At 37.4% G+C, this 27,870-nt stretch overlaps 1 protein-coding gene across 1 annotated transcript; it reads right to left on the bottom strand.

The window, feature by feature from the left end:
* Positions 1–1,048: 1,048 nt before the first annotated feature.
* LOC110448204 (nephrin-like) lies at positions 1,049–27,870 on the bottom strand. The gene is made up of 18 exons (XM_021494333.1): positions 27,586–27,870; positions 25,194–25,487; positions 20,799–21,077; positions 20,130–20,438; positions 18,282–18,569; positions 17,573–17,881; positions 15,365–15,652; positions 14,663–14,962; positions 14,188–14,478; positions 13,529–13,870; positions 12,684–12,782; positions 12,479–12,500; positions 11,897–11,964; positions 11,612–11,633; positions 11,267–11,343; positions 6,316–6,340; positions 5,160–5,258; positions 1,049–4,181 (listed from the first exon to the last, which is right to left on the bottom strand). The coding sequence occupies exons 1-17, from the start codon at positions 27,599–27,601 to the stop codon at positions 5,195–5,197; spliced, it is 3,093 nt and encodes a 1,030-aa protein (XP_021350008.1). The 5' UTR covers positions 27,602–27,870; the 3' UTR covers positions 1,049–4,181; positions 5,160–5,194.

The raw sequence follows: 27,870 nt of genomic DNA, 5'->3' as shown, positions 1-27,870 counted from the left end.
TTTATACTATTAATCAGTACGGGTCACTCATTGTTCGGGATACATACATGAAGAAAAAAATATATGTTTGAAATAAGCAAATATCATAGAGATCACATGATTATAATTTCCTACGGGACCTTCATATCACACAACATTAGCATGATTTCCTAAGGGACCCTGAGGCGACCTAAAAAGCTGTCCATAGTCAACCTGCAAAATTGGAAACACTGTGTTGTAAGATTGTCCGGGGCAGTGTACATCTATAGCGGAAGTCATGATATTCGGAACAAGCCCTTTACTACCAAATCAACTTTCGACACGTATACACTGTTTGCTGCTTTCAAGAAAGGGAAAGTTCAAAGTTTAAAAAAAAATTGAAATCGCCCCGCTTATCATACAGCTTAGTAGTAGACCGTCCCTTGTTGATCCTGTTTTCCCGCTTATCATACAGCTTAGTAGTAGACCGTCCCTTGTTGATCATGTTGTCTCGCTTATCAAACAGCTTAGTAGTAGACCGTCCCTCGTTGATCATTTTGTCTCTCTTATCAAACAGCTTAGTAGTAGACCGTCCCTTGTTGATCCTGTTTTCCCGCTTATCAAACAGCTTAGTGGTAGACCGTCCCTCGTTGATCCTGTTGTCTCGCTTATAAAACAGCTTAGTAGTAGACCGTCCCTTTTTGATACTCTTTTCCGGCTTATCATACAGCTTAGTAGTAGACCGTCCCTCGTTGATCATGTTGTCTCGCTTATCAAACAGCTTAGTGGTAGACCGACCCTCGTTGATCATGTTGTCTCGCTTATCAAACAGCTTAGTAGTAGACCGTCCCTTGTTGATCATATTGTAAGTAAAGATATAACACGAAGACAGGCATACTAACTCATGACAATGCCTCACCTTAAAAATGCAAATTTGTCAAGATTAATTTCGTGACGGAATTGAAATACAACCGTATTAGGAAAAAAAAGCTAAAGTTAAAGTTTTAACTAAAGTTATGTTTTTTTGTACAGTGACGTTAACTATAATTTTTTCCTCAAAGAGAAGAACAATTCTCAGAAATGATTTCAAAACATAATATTTATTTAGAAAAGTATAAAGCATCTGCCTTCTGGAAAAATAAAGATGTACAGTATCGCATCTTATGCAAATGTGACAAACATCAAAGAAATATATTTACAAGGATAAAGAATTGCAATTTCTCTGTCGTCTACAAGATACCTAAATTGTCGAGAACGCCCTTCGTTCTGAGAGGAATTCTTCTTCAATTAACCTAAAACTGTATTTAAGTAATTTAGCATGCACCAGTGTATTTCTGAACACGACAGACGGAATTTCTACCTGCCGATCAAACTATACTTATAGTTTTTGAACACTTTCATGTTTCCTGTGGATGAACCGGAAATCACCATTATTTTTTTTCTCTCATAAATTCTGGAAAAAGGCTTCACGATCCTCTATACAGGACACAATCATGAACTGAAACATAATTTGCGTTGTTTTATTTAAAATGAATACACAAAGCAAACATCAAAATAATAAAAAATAGAAAAATAAAAAACAATATTTACTGACTTTTTAAAACTGGTGTGAACATAATATACTTTTAACAAACAATCTATTTAACAGAGAAAATATTGAAAAAAAACCAGTCTTCAGTTGAATTTTACACTTTTTATCTTTTACGAAAGGTTTGCTTTGGTTTGTTGGTGATTAACGCCCTACGAACAGCTATGGTTATTAAAGGACATGATAATAATAATAATGAAATATTTTATGTAGACATGGTTACATATTTAGATTTACATCTAATTTACAATATGGCCTTGAAGTACACTATTTAAACTGGGCATGAGCATGCTACATACAATAACATAAATAATAACAATATCACATGTGCAGATCCTGACAAGCTAAAGTATAAAAATATTCGTCTCATCTAAAACATTATATGCAGGTATTCCTTCTTATAGACACAAACTACGTAAAATACGGTGTGAGCTTTCTAAATTTGTTTTTAAAATACTCACAGCTATAAAAAAAAGGAAGGTATTCCTTCTTAAAAACTATGCTAGGTAAAAAGTGCAGCGAGGTTTCATAATTGTTCCATAGAATGTTTTTAATAATAATTTGTCCTTCATTTTTTCACATAAAGTCTTTTGCTGGTAAAATTTCTGCATTGGGAGTCACCTTAACCGTTGTAAAAGAACAGGGGTTGGGGTAAACAATTCTATAACTTTAAGAACTACTCTTGCTGCCCGTTTTTGAAGCATACACAGTTTGTTTAAATATTCCATATTAAATGGAGTACACCATGACACAGAACAGTATAGGAAGTGCGGTAAAACAATGCTATGGTACACTTTTTTGTCATACAGATAGATGGACATAAATGGTCTTACACGTTTAAAAACACCAGCCTTTTTGGATATTGTCTGACACCAATGTTCTATATGGTTCTCCCAGCTCAAACATTCACCAATAATAACACCAAGAAGTTTGGTACTATTTACTTTTTCAATGACATGTTGCATTGAGTCTTAATCAGGTTCAAACTAAGTTTGTTCTGATCCTTACGATTAACTATACGCTTAAGATCCTCTGACAGACTAAATTAAATATCGTTGACATTAGTCCCTTGAAGTGTTTACTGTAGTCATTCATATAAAGTATAAAAAGAAGGGTCGAAGGATGAATCATTGAGGATCAGCAGTTGTCACAGGTACAAACTTGGACAATTTACCTTTAACATTTACACATGTTTGTATATCTTTAAGGTATAAAGAAAAGAATCTAAGGCACATATCTGACATTCCGAAACATTTAAAGTTTTTGAAGAAGCACATGGTGATTCACCGTGTCGAATTCCTTGCTTAGATCAAGGAAAATGGCACCTGTAGGTTTACCATCGTCCATAGTCTTAAACCACTTTTCAACTAAGCTCACAAGTGCCGACTCATTAGAGTGATTTGAACGAAACCCAAACTGAATGTCAATCAACAGACTGTTATCAAAGAGACACGTATAGAGATAATCATGCACATGTCACTCAAGTAACGTACTTACAAAAGGTAAAACAGAAAGTAAAAAGGCATGTAATTGTTGACATCAGACCTATCACCAGATTTACACAATAGAGAAACTTTTGCAGTTTCAATTCTTTTGGAAATGAACATGAATTGATAGATACATTAAAAATACAAACAAGTGGATGAATTACAGCATCGCCAGTATCTTACTTACAATAAGTAAAACAGGGAAAGGCATATAATTGTTGACATCAGCCCTATCACCAGACCTGAACACTAGAAATACTTTTGCAGTTTTCGATTCTATTGGAAATGAACATGAATTAATAGATAAACTAAAAATACAAACAAGTGCATTATTAACAGTATCACCAGCAAATTTCATTAACATTACACCTAGTAGTTTTATGTGTTTACATACAAATTAATTGTTTACATGTGGGTATAACAAACTTGTTATTAATATTAGATAAATCTACATGTAGAAGGCTGTCGTCATATATGGTTGCAATTTTAGGGGCAATGGTACTATAAAAAAGTATTGAAACCATTTGAAATATCAAAGTCATCTGTAAACGTCAGTGTCATTGACTTTGATACTCGAAGGAAGAGAAGATTTTAATTGGGAAGAAATGTTTTAATCCTCCTACACATTTCCTTTGAATTATTCGAACATTCCAGGATAACCTCGTCTAAGAAGTCTCGTTTTGCACGTGATCTTACGAGATGCGCGAAACAACTGCCAGTCAGTTTCAAATTTTTATATCCTGGCCTTTTTATGATGATAATCTCGGTTAAACATTTCACTCAAAATATCAACATTGATATATGGTTCTGTTTTTGGCCTTGCACGTTTTTTCCTTTAAAGATAGATGCTTGTTTACAACTTCAAAGAAGAATTCCTTAAATGTTTGCCAGTCGTCGTCAACTTCGTCGAAAATCTCTGGTTCATGTTTTGTCGCAGCTTCTGAACGACAAATAACACGTGATTATCACTAATACCCATTGGTAACACACTTTTACATAGAATGTTAGTGTACATGTGATCTATTAGAGTACAGGTATCCTTTGTTTCTCGTGTCGGAGAGGTGATTTGTTGTTGAAGTTATGGAGTTCCATAGTCCTTGAGGCGATTTGGTCTACATTACAGTCACCCGTTAGACTGACTGGACCACCTGAAAGGGAGAGTTTATCAAAAAAATATAGAATAACTCAAGCCACTGAACAGTCTGACTTGGGGGTTTATAGACAGAAACTAGGTTATAGGGGAGCTGTTTTTCATCTAAAGTTTAAGGACAACCATTTCAAGGTCTTACGGAACACACATGACGTCGTTACGGACAGACACTGTGTTTCTCACGTAGACGAGGACGCCGCCCCCGTGTCGGATACGATCTTTTCTGAACACGTTGTAGCCTCGGATTGCAATCTCTGAATCATCGATGACTGCATTGAGTTTGCTATCTGATATGGCAAGAATGTCAAAAGTTTGCTTCCGGAGTATTATATTTAGATGATCTTTTTTATTCATTACACTTTGAATGTTGATATGGGCACATTTTAGCCCATTTGGAATTGTTTTCAATATGTCATCAGATGATTGGTAAAAAAAAAATGCCTGAAAGATTATTAACACACTGATCACAAATCAATTATATAGGACAATGTAAATCAGAGTTCATAGCAGTGTCCAGACAATCAGTATGATAGAGTATTGGACATGCTATAAGGTAATATAGGGATCAGTTAGTCTCACATGTCAGTCACAGGTGTTACATGAAACGGCTGGCCAGGATTAGTACTCACATCATTTAACAGTAGTATGCATAAAAGGATTAGTAGTTGATTATTGCTCACCCTACCTTTGTGTACACTTTCCTCTTTGTATTCATTACATTAGTAAAATTTCTGCACACAATTTCAGCATCAAAGCATTTGATAACTAATATCCCATGGAAATCAGAAGTCAACTCTTAGCTAAATCAAATTGCTGAAGACACATTATTAGTATTGTTTAGTGCTTATCCGTCCTATTTAGAACACTCATATATAAATATATTGACTGACAAAGGAAATATAAAACTTTTTTGGAATGTTTGTTTCCAAACCATTTTTCATAATTGATAATTGGAGCTATTATATTGAATACATACCATATAAGAAACTATGAATCATAATTACTGTCTCTTCAACAGTTTTCATACACATTTGACTCTGCGTCATTTCCATGAAACCGAAAGGAATGTCCATCCCTGAAAATAGGTTAAAAACAATGTAAATAGTTATCAATTGTTAAAACGTCTTCTCCTGTTATGGTAACATGCTTGTAAAAGAAATAAATTCAGGTTTGTAGGTCAGATTGTATATTGTTTGAACATTTTTTGTACGTTATGTAATCAAGCATAAATATAATGAAATGAATTAAAGAAGTAGTTACTTTTTTTCTTCCTACTCAAGAGTTCATATGTATTATTGATATAAGCAATGACATTTACCGCTGCAACTTCAAGGTAAGCGTTGAATAAGTAGTTTATAAGGTTTCAATAGCAGAGGGATCGAATATGTTGCTACGAAACAAATATTTGCTAAGTCATAACATTTTAATGTCAAAACAAATATTTGCTAAGTCATAACATTTTTATGTCAAAACTAAGTTTTGGTTTAGTGGATAGATGTCCTTTAAAGATTACTAAACGATAAAATTGACTTACTTTCAGATAAGGTTATTAAAACGTCTATATAAACAAATTAATTCAGTGAAATTGCACAACGTAAAATTAGAATCATATACATTTTAGCTATATTGGGTATTTGGAATATAATAAGAGCTACACATGAAGTTTTTGGTCTTTAATCGGACCATTAACAAATTAATCGTACATGCAAAAAAACCAGGAAATTTCTATTCAAACTGTTTACAATATAATATAATATATTTATCACTGAAGTGGTAAAACAAAGATCATATCGAAATAGAAAATAAATGAAGCTTTTTAACTGAAAATAAAAGAGCTTAAGCGGTGGTTATTGGATGGACTTTGAATTGTTTCAAAGTAATTTCCAAGTGACTAAATCTCCGGGGTTGGATCCAGACCCAGAACTACATAGAAGTATACAACCTATATCTGAGTAACTCGTTTGGTTCACATGTTTTGATTTCTCCTTGATTTAAACATTACGAAAACATCAGACCCAGTTATGTACACATTTGTAATCACGGCATCCACTCTGATATATAATTAGCGCACAACAAAAACGAAACTGTATTAACAACAACAATTTAAACAAATATTCGGTGTTTATATTTACCTGGTATCGCCTGATGGTTGCTGACCTGTGGAAAGAAAACAACGACGACGTGTTCACTGTCTTTATATGTTATGATCGATTCTAAAACTATGACGACATAAATGTACTTTTTAACCTATTCACATAAACGTATTGGTATTCCAGCGTAACTAAATAACTGTGCTTAGGTAAAACTTTATTAAACTATACAGTTATAATTACGGGCAAGTATCCACTTGGGAATAATCCGGCTTCTGTTCGGTCAACGTTCGTCCTGCATTCGATCAGTTTCCGGCGCGTGTCGTTCGTATTGCGTTAGTTTCTTTCGCCTGGATCGGATTTAGCGGTCTAACGAAGAAGTATAAAGAAGTATGGCGCTCTTGACCTAAACGTAGCGAATATTAAAAAACAAAACAGTATTTTCTATTTTTGCTTTAAGCATCTAATGGATCTATCATATATCTTCAGAAACGTAATCAGAAAAACATCTTGAATAACGCACACGCCTTTCAGCCCGACCACGTGGGTTTCTCCTGGTACTCAGATTTTTCCCCACATTACGATCTCCGGGCGCTAACAACCGGGCCAAGAACTTTGAATACTTTGTTTCATATTTGTGATAAAAAAAAGTTTATAAAACATGAACGGTGTTAGGGTTTGGGGTGGGGGTTGGGTTGGGTTTGTGTATCTGATTTAAATGCGTTTTTTGACAAACAGCACATTTAGGGACTGTTTATCATATTCTTCATCTTGCACAAACATATTAAATGCTAATAATCTGTTCAACGTAAGCCGAAGCTGAGGTATTATGTTATTTTTTATGTTATTTTTTATAATTTTACATTGCTTGTGTTTGAGATAAGGGGAACGAATGTTATATTTCAGAAAATAACCCTTCTGCTCTATAATATACAAAGGTAAACCAACTACGTGTGCGTACGCTGTGGAACTTGTTTCTTACGATATATTTAATATTATTGGTCTTATTTTTCGGGTATCAAGATTTTATTTCTTAAACAAATTGATACTATTCATCTAACCTTTATATTGCCTACCATGAACAGTATATACATATAAACATAAAAGGACCCATTGAATTTATGTTCATTGGATTTTTGGATGCTTATTAATATATAGCATATAAGCGTTGATAAACATATACTGTCTGATACGATAGTGAGCGTATATATACATGTACTATTTTTAGAAAAAGAGTTACCAAATGTACGTAGGGCACATAGGCGGTCAATAAACTTTATTTTCAGACCGTTTCAATGCTAAAACTTAAAGAAGTGCTCAGCGTGCCTTACCAACATGCCGCTTTTATTAATTTTACAACAATTATGGAACACGTTATTTCAGTTTACTTTAATTGCTCTTTTTGACCTGTCATTCGTTCTGTGTCGTATGCTGTTCACATTCAAGAGTTTTTAGTTTGCATTTAATAACAACTTTAAGACTAGAAGAAAAATGGTGCGCTACTCATCATCACAAAATCTTGGATTGATAATAAAACGCATTTTTTCCCATGGTGATAGGTCTAAACATTTCAATCAATGTCATATCACCACAGATATTACTTCAAAATAGAAAATTATTAATTAGAAATGATTTAAAAATCCTGATATGGTATATAATTCATAAACACTTGTGTCTTGTGATTATCAACACCATCCATACCCGAACACGTTACCAACAATCGGTAAACATAGGGGAAATACTGTTAAACATTAAACTGTCTTTCTACCATTAAATGAGGAAACATACCCGTGTTTGTAGGAGGTATGGTCATAAAAGCTCTTTGTCGACAACAGTCACATGTAAGAGTAATTGGTAATAAGCTTACATGTACCTGCTTATTCACACGTAAGAGTAATTGGTAATAAGCTTGCATGTACCTGCTTATTCACATGTAAGAATAGTTGGTAATAAGCTTACATGTAACTGCTTATTCATATGTAAGAATAATTGGTAATAAACTTACTTGTATCTTCTCATACACATGTAAGAATAATTGGTAATAAGCTTACATGTACCTGCTTATTCACATGTAAGAGTAATTGGTAATAAACTTACATGCACCTGCTTATTCACAGGTAAGATAAATAGGTGTGTAATCTGTGTTAAACTGCGTATTACTGTCTGTTAACTACGTTACGTTGAATATACTTGGTTGGTTTCCTTCTCGGAAAAAAAGTAAAACACTGATATCTTCATTTGTCGATTGATGTTTCATACTTTTTATATATTTACGTATATATAGATAACCGTTGGTGATTCTATTGTAAAATTCTCAACATTAATTCATAAATATATACATTGTAAATGTACTTATACTTGAAATGCGTTAATTCTTAGACTCTGACGATAGTGGCCAAATTAATACATCACGGTTCAATTGTTTAGTCAAGGATTTAAATCTTATTCTTTAGTTTAGACGAGGAATAAGATTAGACCGCGGTTTAGCAGATTGACTAAGTTAGCTATAAGTGTTATATTACCAAATGGTAAAGATTAAGCTACCTCATCGACCGTCCATTCGATCGGCAAGGCATATGTTTATCGGCCGATAGCGGCCGTTCTAGCCGCGTTTGTGCCGAACAGTAAAACAAGCCTTCCCCATGCGTTCATTCAGCGTCAGGCTAGCGAGCGATCATCGTTCGCTCACCGTGTGGACACCGTCCATCCTTCGTTCGTTTAAAACGGATAAAGTATGGATTCTTGTCCGATTATAACTTCGTGAATATCCCCGCTTTGATTGATAAGGAAGTGTTGGGAGTGATGGGCATGTGGATTGGAAGAATCATGTGAAAAGTTGTATGCTGCATTTCTGGGAGTATATGTGAATTGCGTGCGATTCTTGAAGCAATTGATGCTAAGAAATTAATTCAACAAAATAGTTGTGTAGTGTTGAATGTATTTTACGTTATTACGTGAATGCATTACCAGTGCTGTAGCTGGGCTACTGTGGAAAAACTATCTGGACGAAGCTGAGGTCCGAGAAGTGCACCGGAATTACTGCCGCATGAACATGATGTGGTTGGAGGAAGTTGGAAAATATATGGTTCAATATGGATGCTGTACGATGTGTGGGTTTTTTAATAAGTTGCTGAAATCTGTATGATCTACGATCTAGAGGATGTATAAGTCAATAAATCCACATTAAAATCACCACTGACTATCGTTTGAACATTGAGGTGTGGCACGATTTGCATGACTCTGTCCATTTGTGATAGGAAGTTGATGAGTTGCATAGTAGGTGGCCTGTAGACTACTGTAACACACATTATCTCACCAGTCGCAGTGACCAAAAAGCAGGAGATATGCTCCGCAAACCTTGCAAACCTTTCAGACGCTAAGTTTCACGTTACATAGGTCAAAGGTCACAGTAGAGGTCACGGTGACCTAAATATGGTATGCGACACCGCCTTCCATGCATGTACCCACAAACCAAGATTCATAACCGTAGGTGAAATAGTACGGGAGATATGCTCAGGAAACCTTTTTGACGATATTATGTAGGTCAGAGGTCACGGTAGAGGTCACCGTGACCTAGATATGGTACGCAACACACATCATTTCATGCATGTACCCACAAACCAAGATACATAAGCGTAGGTGAAATAGTACGGGAGATATGGTCCGGAAACCTTTCGGACGGACGGACGGATGGACGGACGGACGAAGCAAACACTAAATGCCCCCGACAAAGCGGGGGTTTAAATGCCCGATAAAGCCGTTCCAGATGCAAACTGACGTAAGTGACAGCACAGCTTACATCACTGGCTATTTTTGCAGATGACGTAGCCTACTTTTTGCAGCTCGTCCATTACGTGCTTAATTTGCGAAAGGTCCAGTGATACAACAGGCTTGGGCAACATCGGTCAAAACATCAGTTACAACGCGGGTGCTCTAGCGTTGTAACAATGCAGCGTTATGTGATGTTGTTACACCAACGCAATGACTTTGGTTGGCACAATTTCATCGCGGTGGCGTGCACCGGTTAAATTGTTATAAAAAAGAACACAAGAGTCGTTATGGTAATCCTCGTAAGCATGCCCCGACTATCACACTACATTCAACGAAAGACGACTTTCCACGACATAATTGTCACGGAAACGCTTTGCAACGCGATGGTTCTCTACGGGGATACCATCACGTTTATCTTACTCGAACTAAGACTCGTCTGAGACAAGCTAAATCCAGTCTTATACGTCAGAGATGTCTTCTGTTCCAAGCCAGACGGCAATATGATGGCTTGTTTTAGAACGGACCGATAGCTGGTCGTTTACTCATGCAGCTTGGAAGAGGTTCTGAAACTGGGATGTAATCGTGCCGATGTAATGACGTCACATAGGTCGTCTAAAAGCGGTTCGCAAATTATTATTCGTGGTTATAGGGTCTTTGCAACTATCCAATACCTTTCTAAACTCCCTGGAGAGCATAGAGCCTGTGCTGCCATTTCGCTCACAGCTAGCATTCTACAATTATTGCACTACCCAACCACGTACTCATTTACAGCTGAGTAGACTGGAACAAGCGAAGTAAAGTATCTTGCTCATTGATACAACACAGTGCCGTGACGTGACTCGAACCCGCAACCTTTCGGTCACGAGCCCGGCGTCCTACCGCTAGACTACCGTGTCTCCAATGCAGGCCGAAACCTCTCCCACCACTTAGTTGTGGACAATTTCACTCGGTCTATGCATAATTTATCAAAAACGATCACCAAGCAAAAAAAGTTTTTTGTCTGATTGTTTTGGACGTAAAGATGTATACAACAGTAAAAAAGTCGGTGAAGATTGTCAAAGGTACTTGCTATCATTGAAAATTGCGTGATCCAGTTTTGTACACAAGGACAAAATAATGCACATAAGCAAAAAACATTCACCCGTGAAAGTTTCGTTTAAAGTTTTATATTTCATTTGTATGTACTCACAGTTTATTTTTTCAGGTTAAGTAAATAACCTACCTTGCCCGCGAATGTCTTCATATATTGCAGGTGAACTCCTATTAGCAAGATTCAGAGCTTCATAGGTCGACAGCCTTCTGTAGATCAGAATGGTTTTACATACAGATATAGTAGAAAGACATCTTTGTATACTGAAAGTATTGGACATAAACATTTGTACATTAAACATGTTTTTTGTTGTATCGTAAATATAACAATTCAACTTCCAACAGTTGACTTTATCGGGATTATTTGATTTCGTAAGAACTATATATGTTCCCATACAATCTTAACTTAACAAAAGGCATTTTAAAAGTTAACTTTTCAACATGAAACAATAGATATATAAAGCAAACAAATACTTACTGATTGCTTTCGTTGAACGCAACTGTAAGTAAACAGTTAACTTTGAATAAAAACAACACAATAACTTTTTATTTTAAATAAATAATACACACGTTCATTTGAATTACAAATATTTGAATAATGTTAGATCCTTTTTGTTCTTTGTTTTTCCCCTCTTTTTTCGATTAACTGTATATTTTTTATTTAATTTTTCTTCTTTCTTTTAACTGATTTGATAACTGACAATAGGGATTAATTGGCAACTCTTTGCTTATTGAACAATAGGAAATATTAGAGGTTACTTACTATTGTCTCGTCCGGAATGCTGCCTTGTTTCAGCCACGTGTTGTATCCTTGTGCCGTCTTTCTTAACGCTGTACAATGACAAATATATTTATGCAAGACATTTAGACAGAGAATGTTTTGAATCCAGACGAATAGGCTGAGAGGATGTCTAAATTAATGGCCAGCTACAGTGTGTTTCACTTGGTGTGTCCATCTTTTTTCGATGGAATCGTTATTTCATAAAAAATGCATAAGTGCACAAAAGGATAAAGCGTGACCGAATAGATTGCGATTTAATTGCCAACCCATAAATATATCATACCGTAGTGTACATACGCTTCACCGGTCATTTGTCTGATGAAGGTGACTGAGTACATACCTTACCAGTCACCGACACCTCACTAGTTCAATGGTGGTAATATCACTGAATGACGACGACAAGTTCTTCATTTATAGATAGCTGAGTTCGCCGTTGAGTTAACATTCGAATACGATATAATATTACTTCAAATCCAATTTGCTCATAAATGAACATTTATAATGATATGACTGCTACATACTGACTGTAGCTAAATATCCTCGTATCCCAGTGCTTGTGCTTACCACCAAGGAGTTTTCCACATACCTGTAACGATAGACAAAAAGCTATTGAACACATTAGACATGTAATGACTAACCTGTCGATAGGTCTTCAGTATTGTTTCTTATATCTATTCCATACGACGTACGTTTACACATTAACGAGTTACGTGGTCTGCATACGTGAAACTTCACTTGATTGTGTATATATATCTGATATTATACTCACAAATTAAAACAGAAACGGCCACCGCAACCACCACAACAGCAAGAAAGGATGACACGCAGATGAGGGCTATTCTTGTTTTATCCCCATCATCTTGTGGAACTGAATACATTTTAAACCATAATTATTCGAACATGCAACGTCAATTGCTATTTTCGAAACTATTCAGAGATCATAGAGTAGTTTCAGCAGTCAGAATTGAATTTATTCGAAGTCTGTTTTTCAGAAATACAGTTTTAATAAACAAATCAAGGTATTGTTAAGGAAGTAGGATGCCTTTTTGGTATATTGCATGAAAGGGGAGAACGATAAGTCACGTAAAAATATGGTTCTTATTCAGAATATAATATCTATCGTATCCTCTATGCAGAAAAAAATATGAAGCACGTCCTTTTTCGTAAATATCATAAATCGGAGTACCAATAATTCAGACTTTTTGAAATGATATTTTGTAAGCGCATTTTGACTATTAAAAATATAGTTTGTTTAAGTTATATTGAAGTGAAATGTAGCCATTACATATATATTAATTTGGCACAACGAATGTCATTGAACAGGAAAGATGAGTATTGACGTCATAGATAGGTTTAATCATTTAAAGAATTTTGATATAATTTGTATAAAATGTACATGAACATTCTGAAATTTATACTTTGGAAAGTGCAGCATAAAGCATTCATATTTGTATATTGATTACTATATTCTTAAAGGTTCATGTTTTGAGTCGAATCATATACTGACGTTTTTTGCAAATCCGTCACATTTATTCCAATCAGCCTTACTTCATTTTTATTTCAGCAATGAAAATTAAATGAAAAATTGGGGGGGAAACCAAGAATGTACTTCACCTGCGCTGATAACCTCAACGTTGTATTGTCCTTTACCGACTCTGCTTACTATTGTTACTGTGTAGTTACCAAGGTCCCCCTCCGCTAGTGTTTTGATGTTCAGTACGGCCACATAACCTTTGACCTGAACGTCTACTTCATGGAATGAAGTCATGATAGACCTGATACCTAAAGCTGCAACGAAAGTAGTAGGGGGAAGTAATTCCTCCGATCCTCTGGTCCATGTGACGTCACTAATACTGACCGCCGGTCTGCTGTAGAACTCCACTTCTATTGTTACACCATTCCCTATCTCTCCCTCGACTACTGCAGTGTTAGATGGCAAATGTACCTCGGGAGGAGCTGTAATGTTGAAAACGCAAATATTTCGTTTAATCAAAACTCTGGGACAGACCCAGGTGATGAAAAGCAAAATTATTAGGAAACTCTATTAAAAACACCTTATTTTTTCCATTATTTAAACAACTGTTACTTATCATATCTGCATGATAGATGACATCAACCAATGTTAAATGACGGTTCTGTTTGAACAATATTTTTCCATTTTTTATGCTTCTATAATCGCTATGACAACACGTTATCCTAAGTAGAAATAAAAAAAAAAATATGTTTTTACTTAAACATCAATTAGGCAACTTCTTATGAATCGTTTATCTTACCTTCTACAGCAAGGAACACAGAGCCGGCTCTGTAAGAGGACGATGCGGGAATGCCGTTGGAGGCGTTGCATACATAGTAGCCTGTGTCCTCATAACGTCTGTTAATACTTAGGTCAGGCAGGGTCAGGAGAGACTGAGTGAAACTAGAACTGCCTGTCAACTGACGTATCTCTGTTCCGTCTACTGCTGTGTGACGCCACCGACCAAACTGATAGGTGTCAGGGTATCCGTCGGGGACGCATCTCAACACTCTGTCTGTAGGGTTGTAACTTACTTGGATGGCGGGAGAATCTGCTCATGATAGTTAACAGTAACGGAAATGATGTTATAATAATGATAATATATATTTTTAAATCTTTTTGAAATTCAATTGATTCGGATAAGAACCTGCAAAAATCCTCCCGACGGAAGGACTCTGAATTACCGTTTTCACTTCCTAACGTGTCACTTTGAGCGTGAGAGTTGAAATACTTACACAATACCGTTATGCGTCGTGCTGATTGCAATCGCCCAACCCTGTTACCGGCTCTACAGTACACATACTTCCCATTGTCCTGACGGGTGACTCGTAGTGAAAGTGTTGACGTCACGGTATAGGTATCTGTAGCACTGTCCTTTACTTTGACCTCTGTAGGATTGTTGGACTGCCAATAACCGCCGACTTTCCAGGTAATAACAGCCGCTGGTCTACTTCCTGTAGACACACATTTCACCTGTAGGGTCGTGTTCTCTGTCTGGGACAACTCGTCAGGAATAGTTGGTTGTCTCGGCATCACTGGAAAAAAATGAAAAAAAAAAGATCATCAAGACAAAACAAACCCATTAATGTTTTATAAAACAACATTTTATATAAAGACGGCGGAGTAACTTCCACTGACACGGCCCAAGTCGTTGCATACTCAATCAGCAACGTGTAAACAAAATTCAATCAGGACATGTAAATGCCAAAGTGCACTTTAAAACAGTTTCTCTCGTGCTGGGGCAGGGCTGCGATATTAGACTCCCTTCTGTTAAAACACATATATTATCTATACTAACGCACTGGTGGTCTGAGGACTGGGCAGGACAGAACTGTTAGACTGAAATGTACACATTCTCTATGCTAAGACTATAGGTATATCAACACACACTGGGAGTTTGAGGACTGGTCAGAGATGGACTATTACTTTATACTTACAATCTAAGTATACCAACACACTGGTGGTCTGAGGACTTGTCAGGGATGGACTATTAGACTGACATGTATACACGGTCCTGTCGTCAGCTCGGGTAAGCACTTTTGTGTAGCTGGCTGAGCTCTCTGACATTACCAAGGTGATACCATCTTTGATCCATGAAACACTGGCGGCCGGAGAACCATCAAATGCGTTACATGTGAAGGTCATACTTCTGCCTTCAACTCCTGTTGTCCTGTTTAGACCATCCACACTTACTATGTTACTTATCTCGGGAAATGTTGCTGGAACTGGGGAAAATGAAACGGGACAATCTGGCATCAGGGATTAAGAAATATCAAGTTACTCTCAAATGAAAATGATATCCAAAGCTGCGTTATTGCTTCCGAAGAATATGCATAAGGCACCAGTAAAAACGATATTTCCCTATGAGATAATTAAGGCGTCCATTAAACTTGCCAATAGTCTGCATCAACTCACATTTTCTGAATCTTTGTGACGTATACAAAATGAACATCGAATATTCTGCAGCATGATAAATTCTGTCACACGTTTAATCCCCCAACAAAAATGTCACTGTCAGATACAAATGGAAAAAAGTTATTGCAGTTCGTATGTACATCTAGTATATCTACTACCAGTGGTTTAACTTAGTTTTCCCGACGGAAAGACTCTCTATTACCTTTTTTTACTTCCCAGATGTTCACTATGCTTGTTAGAGATGAGATACTAACACAATACTGTTATTCTGCGTCGTACTGATTGCAAACGTCAAGAGCACGACCGGCTACCGGCTCTACACATTATACACTTCCCACTGTCCTGACGAGTGACTGCAAGTGTTATATATAATATACTTACACAATACTGGTATACTGTGTCGTACTAACTCAATCCCTCCAGACAAGGCCTGTTTATTGGTTCTACAGTACACAGATTACCCATTGTCCTGACGGGTGACTTGGAGTGTTATATATGATATACTTACTCACTACTGTTATACTGTGTCGTACCGACTCAATCCCTCCAGACAAGGCCGGGTTACTAATGTTTCAGTACGCAGACTTTCCATTGTCCTGACGGGTGACTGCAAGTGTTATATATAATATACTTACACAATACTGTTATACTGTGTCGTACTGACTCAATCCCCCCAGACAAGGCCGGGTAACTGGTTCTACAGTACACAGATTTCCCATTGTCCTGACGGGTGACTGTAAGTGTTATATATAATATACTTACACAATACTGTTATACTGTGTCATACTGACTCAATCCCCCAGACAAGGCCTGGTTACTGGCTATACAGTACACAGACTTCCCAGTGTCCTGCCGGGTGATTTGGAGTGTCAGATATGATATACTTACACAATACTGTTATACTATGTCGTACTGAATCTGGGCCTGATTACTGGCTTTACAGTACACAGACTTCACATTGTCCTGACGGGTGTCTGGGAGTGTCAGATATGATATATGTGCACAATACTGTTAAACTGTGTCGTACTGACTCAATCCCTCCAGAAAAGGCCTGGTTACTAGCTCTACAGTACACATACTTCCCATTGTCTTGACGATGACTGGGAGTGTTATATATAATCTACTTACACAATACTGTTATACTGTGTCATACTGACTCATAGCCTGGTTACTGGCTATACAGTACACAGACTTCCCATTGTCCTGACGGGTGACTGGGAGTGTTATATATGATTTACTTGCACAATACTGTAATACTGTGTCGTACTGACTCCAGGCCTGGTAACTGGCTATACAGTACACATACTTCCCATTGTCCTGACGGATGACTAGGAGGGTCAGATATGATATATTTACACAATACTGTTATACTGTGCCGTACTGATTCAATCCCTCCAGACAAGGCCTTGTTAATAGCTCTACAGTACACATATTTCCCATTGTCCTGACGATGACTGGGATTGTTATATATGATCTACTTATATAATACTGTTATACTGTGTCGTACTGACTCCACGCCTGGTTACTGGCTATACAGTACACATGCTTCCCATTGTCCTGACGGGTGACTGGGAGTGTTATATATGATATTTGATATACTTACACAATACTGTTATACTGCGCCCTACTGACTCAATACCTCCAGACAAGGCCTGGTCACTGGCTCTACAGTACACATACTTCCCATTGTCCTGACGGGTGACTGGGAGTATTATATATGATATACTTACACAATACTGTTAAACTGTGTCGTACTGACTCAATCCCTCCAGACAAGGCTTGGTTACTAGCTCCACAGTACACAGACTTCCCATTGTCCTGACGGGTGACTGGTAGTGAAAGTGTTGACGTCACGGTGTATGTATCCGTAGCACTGTCCTTTACTTTGACATCTGTGGAAGTATTGGATGTCCATGTATTACCGACATTCCACTGAATAACGGCCGCTGGTCTACTTCCTGTAGACACACATTTCACTTGTAGAGTCGCGTTCTCTGTCTGGGACAACTCGTTAGATATAGTTGGTTGTCTCGGCTTCACTGGAAAAAAATAAAATATAAATGAATTCATCAAGACAAAACAAACCCATTAATGTTTTATAAAACAACATTTTATATAAAGACGGCTGATTCACTTCCATTGACACGGACCAAGTCGTTGCATACTCAATCAGCAACGCGTAAACAAAATCCAATCAGGACATGTAAATACCACAGTGCACTTTAAAACAGTTTATCTTGTGCTGGGGCAGGGCTGGGATATTAGACTTCCATCTGTTAATACATATATAATCTATACTAACGCACTGGTGGTCTGAGGACTGGGCAGGACAGAACTGTAAGACTAAAATGTATACATTCTCTATACTAAGAATCTAGGTATATCAACACACAGGGAGTTTGAGGACTGGTCAGGGATGGACTATTCCTCTATACTTACAATCTAGGTATACCAAAACACTGGTGGTCTGAGGACTTGTCAGGGATGGACTATTAGACTGACATGTATACACGGTCCTGTCGTCAGCTCGGGTGAGCACTTTTGTGTAGCGGGCTGAGCTCTCTGACATTACCAAGGTGATACCATCTTTGATCCATGAAACACTGGCGGCCGGAGAACCACCAGGTGCGTTACATGTGAAGGTCATACTTCTGCCTTCAACTCCTGTTATCCTGTTTTGACCATCCACACTTACTGTGTTACTTATCTCGGGAAATGTTGCTGGAACTGGGGAAAATGAAACGAGACAATCTGGCATCAGAGATTAAGAAATATCAAGTTACTCTCAAATGAAAATGATAATCCAAAGCTGCGTTATTGCTTCCGAAGAATATTTATATGGCACCAGTAAAAACGGTAATTCCCTATGAGATAATTAAGGCGTCCATTAAACTAGCCAATAGTCTGCATCAACTCACATTTTCTGAATCTTTGTGACATATAAAAAATGAACATCGAATATTCTGCAGCATGATACATTCTGTCACACGTTTTATCCCCCAATAAAAATGTCACTGTCTGATACAAATGGAAAAAAGTTATTGCAGTACGTATGTATATCTAGTATATCTACTACCAGTGGTTTTACTTAATCTTCCCGACGGAAAGACTCTCTATTACCTTTTTTACTTCCCAGAGGTTCACTTTGCTTGTTAGAGATGAGATACTAACACAATACTGTTATTCTGCGTCGTACTTATTGCAAACGTCAAGAGAACGGCTGGTTACCGGCTCTACACATTATACACTTCCCATTGTCCTGGCAGGTGACTGGGAGTGTTATATATGATATACTTACACAATACTTGTATACTGTGTCGTACTGACTCAATCCCCCCAGACAAGGCCTGGCTACTAGTGTTTCAGTACGCAGACTCTTTCCATTGTCCTGACGGGTGACTGGGAGTGTCATATATGATATACTTACACAATACTGTTATACTGTGTCGTACTGACTCAATCCCCCCAGACAAGGCCGGGTAACTGGTTCTACAGTACACAGATTTCCCATTGTCCTGACGGGTGACTGTAAGTGTTATATATAATATACTTACACAATACTGTTATACTGTGTCATACTGACTCAATCCCCCAGACAAGGCCTGGTTACTGGCTATACAGTACACAGACTTCCCAGTGTCCTGCCGGGTGATTTGGAGTGTCAGATATGATATACTTACACAATACTGTTATACTATGTCGTACTGAATCTGGGCCTGATTACTGGCTTTACAGTACACAGACTTCACATTGTCCTGACGGGTGTCTGGGAGTGTCAGATATGATATATGTGCACAATACTGTTAAACTGTGTCGTACTGACTCAATCCCTCCAGAAAAGGCCTGGTTACTAGCTATACACTACACAGACTTCCCATTGTCCTGACGGTTGACTGGGATTGTTATGTATGATCTACTTACACAATACTGTTATACTGTGTCTACTGATTCAACGCCTGGTTACTGGCTATACAGTAGACAGACTTCCCATTGTCCTGACGGATGATTGGGAGTGTTAGATTTGATATACTTACACAATACTTTTATACTGTGTCGTACTGACTCAATCCCTCGAGAGAAGGCCTGGTTACTCGCTATACAGTACACATACTTCCCATTGTCCTGACGGGTGACTGGGAGTGTTATATATGATATCTTACACAATACTGTTTTACTGCGCCGTACTGACTCAATACCTCCAGACAAGGCCTGGTCACTGGCTCTACAGTACACATACTTCCCATTGTCCTGACGGGTGACTGGAAGTATTATATATGATATACTTACACAATACTGTTATACTGTGTCGTACTGACTCAATCCCTCCAGACAAGGCCTGGTTACTAGCTCTACAGTACACAGACTTCCCATTGTCCTGACGGGTGACTGGTAGTGAAAGTGTTGACGTCACGGTGTAGGTATCCGTAGCACTGTCCTTTACTTTGACATCTGTGGAAGTATTGGATGTCCATGTATAACCGACATTCCACTGAATAACGGCCGCTGGTCTACTTCCTGTAGACACACATTTCACTTGTAGAGTCGCGTTCTCTGTCTGGGACAACTCATCAGATATAATTGGTTGTCTCGGCTTCACTGGAAAAAAATGAAATATAAATGAATTCATCAAAACAAAAAAATACCATTAATGTTTTATAAAACACGGACCTAGTCGTTGCATACTCAATCAGCAACGTGTAAACAAAATTCAATCAGGACATGTAAATGTCACAGTGCACTTTAAAACAGTTTATCTTGTGCTGGGGCAGGGCTGGGATATTAGACTTCCATCTGTTAATACATATATAATCTATACTAACGCACTGGTGGTCTGAGGACTGGTCAGAGATGAACTGTTAGACTAAAATATATACATTCACTATACTTAGAATCTAGGTATATAAACACAGTGGGGTTTGAGGACTGGTCGGGGATGAACTGTTACTCTTTACTTACAATCTAGGTATACCAACACACTGGTGGTCTGGGGACTGGTTAAGGCTTGACTACTAGACTGACATGTATACACGGTCCTGTCGTCCGCTCGGGTAAACACTTTTGTGTAGCGGGTTGACGTTACCAAGTTGATACCATCTTTGATCCATGAAACACTGGCGGTCGGAATACCACCATTTGCGTTGCATTTCAAGGTCATTCTTCTGTCTTCCACCATTGTTGTTCTGTTTTGACCATTTACACGTACTGTGTTTTCTATCTTTGGAAAATTTGGTGGAACTTGGGAAAATGAAAAAAAAGTATCTTGCATCAAATATTCGGAAATATCAAGTTATTCTCAGATGAAAAAAATATCCTGTCGCGAAATAGACACATCTGTAACCATTAGATTGTTTATTGCGTCTAGGTTTTGGGTCACACTGTTTATATTTTTAATGCTCCAGAGAGTAGGTCCTCTGGGATTAAGATATCTCCCGATTACATTGACCAGTACATCTCTTTTTTCTTTATCGTTTTAATGAAGTACACCCCAAACTCCTCTCTTGGGGTGTTTCACCACCTTTACGTTTACAAACAAGAAAATGCAGCAAAGCTGCTGGACACTAAACCTGATTATGAAAATGACTTAGTGACAGTCCATCAACCACGAGGGAACGAATCCTGCATACTTGAATCTATTTAATCATAATCATATAAGTTGTAAATGACATTAATTGTGTTATTCAGAACATTCCGTTCACGCTTAATATCTAGTTTTAACCGCACGTTTAGGCCAAATGTCAATGATTTGGTAATAACGGCATCTTCTGAGAGAGAGAAGCCGGGACATAGGACGATTTTCATAAAAGATCCTTCACACCTTTTGTCAAAATTGTAGTAAGTTTTGCATATGGTTTTTTTGACAATGTCCCTATTTGACTATTTTGAATAAAAAATATCTACCATTTTCTAGGTTAAAGGGTCAATCGTAGCCCCCGCCCCTTTCAATAATAGCAATTACTTCTCGAGACTGCAACATATTTAGCCACAACGCTGGTTTTTTTTGGTTGTTATCACATATTCGTTTTAAACAAGTGAAATATGTTAAATAGTTCTCCGAATACGGAAGGTAATTTGCCCTGAATATCTATATATATCCATGTATACAACATTTGATGTAGCCCCCAATCTTGCTAAAATAAGCCACTCTAAGGCGCTTTACATGACATATAATACGATAAGCATATACAGGTACATTAATTCAATACAATTTTTAATGATGCTAAAGGCGCTAACTACTAGCCATATGCCACCTGGCTAATATCTCCCCATATGTGTATGCATGCGTGTGTGCAGGAAATGTACAGGTAATGTTGTCTGTTTGTAGCGGGACCGTGCTTCAAACGGTATCATTTATAGTGCCACCTCGCTTGAATGCTACAGCACAGATATCGCAACATCCACCTCAGACCAATGTATACTCCATCTGGGTTGTTGGAGCTGTATAGGCAGGAGAAAAAGCTGAATATCCATGCGTACGACGACTTCGAAGATCGAACCCCGGCCGCATGGAAGGCCGTAGCGTTTACTTTGACCACTCGACCAGACCCCCTGTATTGTGAACTCTTTCAAATCCAAGTTAATTTTTAACATATGACATATTGTTCAGAACTACTTTAACAAAAAGGGGGCCGAAATTGCCCCTGTCCCAATACGGGGACATATATTTTGAAATAAAATTCCACAGCTGACAGGGGTTAAGGGAGAAATGGGAGATAAGGTACCCCCCCCCCCCCCCCCCCCCCCCCCCCCCCCCCCCCCACAAANAGTACAACCATTGAACCATTGAATAACGCTCGGACTGTATGTTTACTTTACTTACACTACATAAAATGTAACTGTTAAGTTATGTAGGAAACAGTTGTTTTATATGTATCTTTGCCCGCTGTTAAGGTTTGCTGTTTGTCACACCAGCAAAGCGCGGGAATGTATAACGTAGTTTTTGACGCCAAGTTATAATGACGTCATGCCTGACAACAATAAAAAGCCATTTTGGATGGGTTTTCACTGCAATTTTGCCGTTTGCTAGTATGATCTGGTAAGATTTTCAGACAAAAATGATATTAATTGTGTAGTTATGTAAAAAAAAAAATTGTATGCTGCAAAGGTAGACAGCACAACCACTTATTCTGCCGTCACTTCATCTAAACTTGAAACTGTAAATCTACGCAGAAAATATCATGTACCGTTCAGGTTGGACAATACTTATAAGTTTTTACTTGTGAAGATATAATGTTTCGTTTATCTTCACTGCATTAAAGATATGTTTTTATTAAATAGAGAATTCATGATATTTCACAAGTAAACTGCAATAAATAGGGTTTACCAACATATACAGTATGCGGCCTCAATTTCCTAGGAGGCTTTCACGCATGGGGAAGCACCGGAAGTGGAACCTGGGGGTTTGAAAAAAAGGATCGCTTTTGATATACAAACTTTAAATAATTAACGCAAAATTGCCTTTTACCAGTGCTGCTTCAGACCCAATATAGTAGCGATTTGTGCTGTCGTTCAGATGTAGTAAGCAGTTAACAATTTTGTCGCTTATGTTGTTTAAAAGTTTGCCCGTCCATCTGGCTCCTGCATGCTACATCAAATGCATTGATACGAAAGAAGTTTGCATTGCCTCAAGTTTGTTTTAAATACGGTAACAATTGATGCCTTGTTTCAGCAGGAGTGTTTAAAAATGAATTTGCTTAATTCTGCCCTATTTTGGGCCTGATTGCTTTACCCGCTTCGCTAGGGGTGACAGTCTTCATTCTGCGGGAACACACTATTGGAAAGCAGTTGTTCTCCTTTGTTCGAACGGTACCTTATAACAAATTGTCTGATGACGATCAGTCGATAAGGAGGTGTTAGGTTTAACGGTAAAGGTTGATATAAAAAAGGCGGACAGACGACAAACGTGGCACACAACCATTTTTCAGGGTAAAGAAAGCCTGTTAATTTTTTTGTCTAAGACCTCACCAGATTTTGTTTTGAATTATTTCCATTTGTTGTTCTTGAAAAGTAAACGTTTTGCTATTTTCTATCTTAGTTTACTTCGTTTTTTAATTTTTTATTTAAAATCAATAATCAGGCTCTGAAGGCGAGTCGATATCAACTAATAACAACCTAAATAGCCCTTCATCTGTGCAAACACCATGACCTTTGGCCGTTTCTAGGCTTACATTTGACCAATGTGATTTGAAAGTGATTCAAGATATTCATTACAATTTTTGACATATATCATAATAGTTATACATACAGATGCCACAAATTATAATATGCAACGCTGCATTTTTAAAATTACTACGTTTCCCGAAGTTGCAAACATTTAGTAACTACATCCATGTTCCTTTACACTAAGTTTTGAGCTAATTGTCACATGCGCTTTGTTAATTTGTATTGTTATGTTTGTGCAGTATATAGGTTTTCGTTCCAGTTGCTTTGTATCTCGAACTGGAAACACGTATGCCATCAACTTACTATTATACACAACTTTACAAAGGAACTATTTCCTTCTCTTCATTCCTGGAATATGTCATATTAAATTGAGGACACGTTGCTTGCGTTGTCAATGGTCTCATGATACCTGTTCTGTGAATATTTCAGACGAGTGACATCCGCCTTTAAAGCAAAGCTATTTTACCGTTACGCGACCTAGCGAGACTGTCGATGTACATCAACGATCAAACTGGTCATCACGTTTCATGAACAAAGTAGCACTCATCGAAGATTCGAATTTTTCATGCATATTCCAAGGGTTTACAGAAAGACACTGAGCCTAAACCCCGGAGTTTCGAGAATGCGAAACGCCAGAAACGCAAGAAATGTAAACAAAAAAATGTTATAGAAGGCCCGAGTATACCACTTCGGTAATGGATGATTTAACTTTTAATTGTTTAGATGTTAACAACCGAAGAAAAAGAATACGTATGATCACATCGTGCGTAATAGCAAAATTGTCTTTGATCAAATATATAACGCATTTTGTTCCTGGGAAAAAACCCTGTTTTTCATTGGACAAACAGATTTAATCTGAAGCTTAGTACTAATCAATATTTATATATACTCTGCATCCCTCCATTGCGATGCATTGGAAGGCAAATGTTATTATGAGACAAAAACAACATTTGCTATTGTAACGTCATCAATCTCTATTGTGACGTCATCAATATCATTTTTATCATGACGCACATTTGCATTGCTGACAAACTTACATAAGACCTGCCGGGCTTTATTACGTTTGTCATTAATAGTAATGTGCCTCAACATTTCTCTTAACAAATTCTTTACACAATCCTATTTTTTCTAAAAGACCATTGGACGAAAACAAAAACTCAACAAAAAACAAAGTCCATGTTTGAAAAATACCTTGTAAACGGACGTGTTGACGGTACAATGTATCATCCACTTCACACCGATAATACCCGGAGTCACTGGACCGGAACTCTGTAAACGTCAGTGTATATCTTCCTCCCGTGTGTCTAGCAGATAACCGGGATTTAATGCTACTACTCAGACCAGTCGTCACCGTGGTATTACTGACATACGTACGCCAGTAACCGACAAGTTTTGTCCAGGCAAGGTGAGATACCTGGTCATCAGCAGCACAGGTCAGTGTGACGGAGTTGTTACTTTGGACATTCACAGTTGTTTGACTCCTATCTGTAAAATTATTAAAGCAGTATGGTAGTTTACTTTTGTTGGATAGATCTATACAGAATTACAGGATATGTATATCTCCACCGGTCCTCTAATTGTGACGCTTGCTTGCGTAGTCCTGCATTTGACACCTAATATATATACATCATCATGTGTTGAAACAGGCGTGCCATGAACTGAATCAGAATAACATGTAAGGATGTCACGCTCCATAAAATGAATATGTATCAATATTATTTAAATTATTTTGTGGAGAAAGCATTATATCAAGTGAGCAAGTTCTTTAGTTTCGAAAGTAACTCCCTTCTAAATCACCATCTGGTTTTGATGGAGGATAGTTGTTGTGAGTTAGAAACCTAGAAGATATCTTGTAACCACATATTTTGCACGATTTTCCTAATATATTCTTTATGATATAACAAGTATGGTAGCAGAATACAGTAGAAATGGCCCGTCTCTGATAAGCAAGGCACATGTCGAGGAAATATAAACACAGCGGATTTACGCTACTCAACACGTGTATACATGTATATATATTTGTAAACTGAATTACATTTACAATACATATACAGTACTGAGAAGTCTATAAACCTCTTTTTTCTATGTTTGTCATTTGTGTGAAAACCATGGTTACCACATCAAAAATTACCAAAAAATGCCAAACATTGCTATTTTTAACCCAAAATTTGACCCCCGCAACTAGTATTTTTTTCCTAAGTTTGTCTGAAATTAAAGCTTACCTACCCGGTTGCAGCATTATCTGGGTCCCAGTAAAGTTGTAAAACTTGATGTTGTCAAAATGTTACCTCCTATAAAGCTAGCTTTTCATGTGTACGCACCCTTTCGGATTATGGCCAAACTTTTATTCTCGAACCAAAAAGAATCTTCTTTCTTTTTTACAAATGTGAAGCTCACATAGCCCACTTCATCATGCTTATACCAATTTTAGTACAGTTTTATTTTTATATTTTTTTTACATATCATTATACAGGGGTTTGCTATTTAACAAAAATATCACCCATGGCCACAACCCTCTACTGTGTACAGCTACCTAATGAAAAATGGTTGTATAGTGCCGTAAAACGTATGTTGTTGACTATCGTATCAACACTCCCTTTTGAAATAGAAAGTCTATTTTGACCTAAAAGCTGTGATTTCATATGGCATGTTTTAAAAACAATTGGTGATTCAGAACACTTATGACATTATTTTTTATTTTTTATTTATTGACCTTTTAAACCACCAATGGGTCGTATCTTGACTAAATGCCATATATTTCAGAGTGATTACTTTGTATTTCAAATTTGATGAGCGCTTCCATTAGTCTTCTTTCAAGTTATATATTTGATACTTCTAATTACAATATATAAGTATGTCATATATATAGCTACCAATGACAATATAACAATAACATTTGTGTATAGTGTAAAAATGAAGTTCGTTACATTGGCATTTATTACACAAACACAACATGTTATATATTTGTACACATACAACATTGACAGGTATCCGTAACTCGCCTATACATCCACGTGGAGTTATAAGCCAGTCATGATACCAGTTCTTTGAAGATTACAGGCGAGCGACACCTGACCTCATAGCCATTCAGTTTTACCGTTACGCGAACAAGCGATTCTTGTGATTTACATGAAACTAGTCTTCTCGTTTCACCAACAAGGTGGCGCACATCGAACGTTCAGTTTTGTCATGAGCGAAACCCCTGAAGTTTCGAGGATGGGAAACATCAGAAACACAAGAAAAAACAAATGATAACACTTTTGTGAGTATCTTCAGTGATGGATTATTTAACTGTTCTAGCTGTTAACAGCCGAAGAAAAAAAATACGTATGATCAATTCGTGCGTAATAGCAAAATAGCTTTTAATCAAAAATATAATCCATTTTGCTCACGGGAAGAAAATATTATTTTCATTGGACAAACATATTTAAATTTTAGCTTATTATTACTCAAGGTTTCACTTGGTTTATCATTATTGTCAACCGAAATTTTACACAATTCTAACTGCAAACTATTTTTCTAAAAGACCCTAGGATGAAAACAAAACAACACTGAACAAGGTCCATATTTGATTTGTTTTTACCTCGTTTAACGATCATCTGTAGGTACTCTGTCCCATCCACTGTGCATTTGTATAGTCCCTCGTCACTGTACCTGAATCCTGTAAACGTCAGTGTATAATTCCCTCCGGTGTGACGGGCAGAGACCCGGGATTTTATTATACCACTCAGACCAGCCGCCACCGTGGTACCAATGAAATACTGAATATATCCGGGTCCTCTCCAGGTCAGATCGGTGGCTTGGTCATCAGCCGGACATGTCAATGTGACGGGGGAGTTACTAGAAACATATCTGATACTCGTCCCTG

Source organism: Mizuhopecten yessoensis, unplaced genomic scaffold (genome assembly GCF_002113885.1).
Source record: "Mizuhopecten yessoensis strain PY_sf001 unplaced genomic scaffold, ASM211388v2 scaffold3935, whole genome shotgun sequence".
In the NCBI taxonomy this organism is placed as follows: Eukaryota; Metazoa; Mollusca; class Bivalvia; order Pectinida; family Pectinidae; genus Mizuhopecten; species Mizuhopecten yessoensis.
The sequence above is the reverse complement of the archived record's forward strand: the minus strand, read 5'-3'. Positions and strand labels throughout refer to the sequence as shown.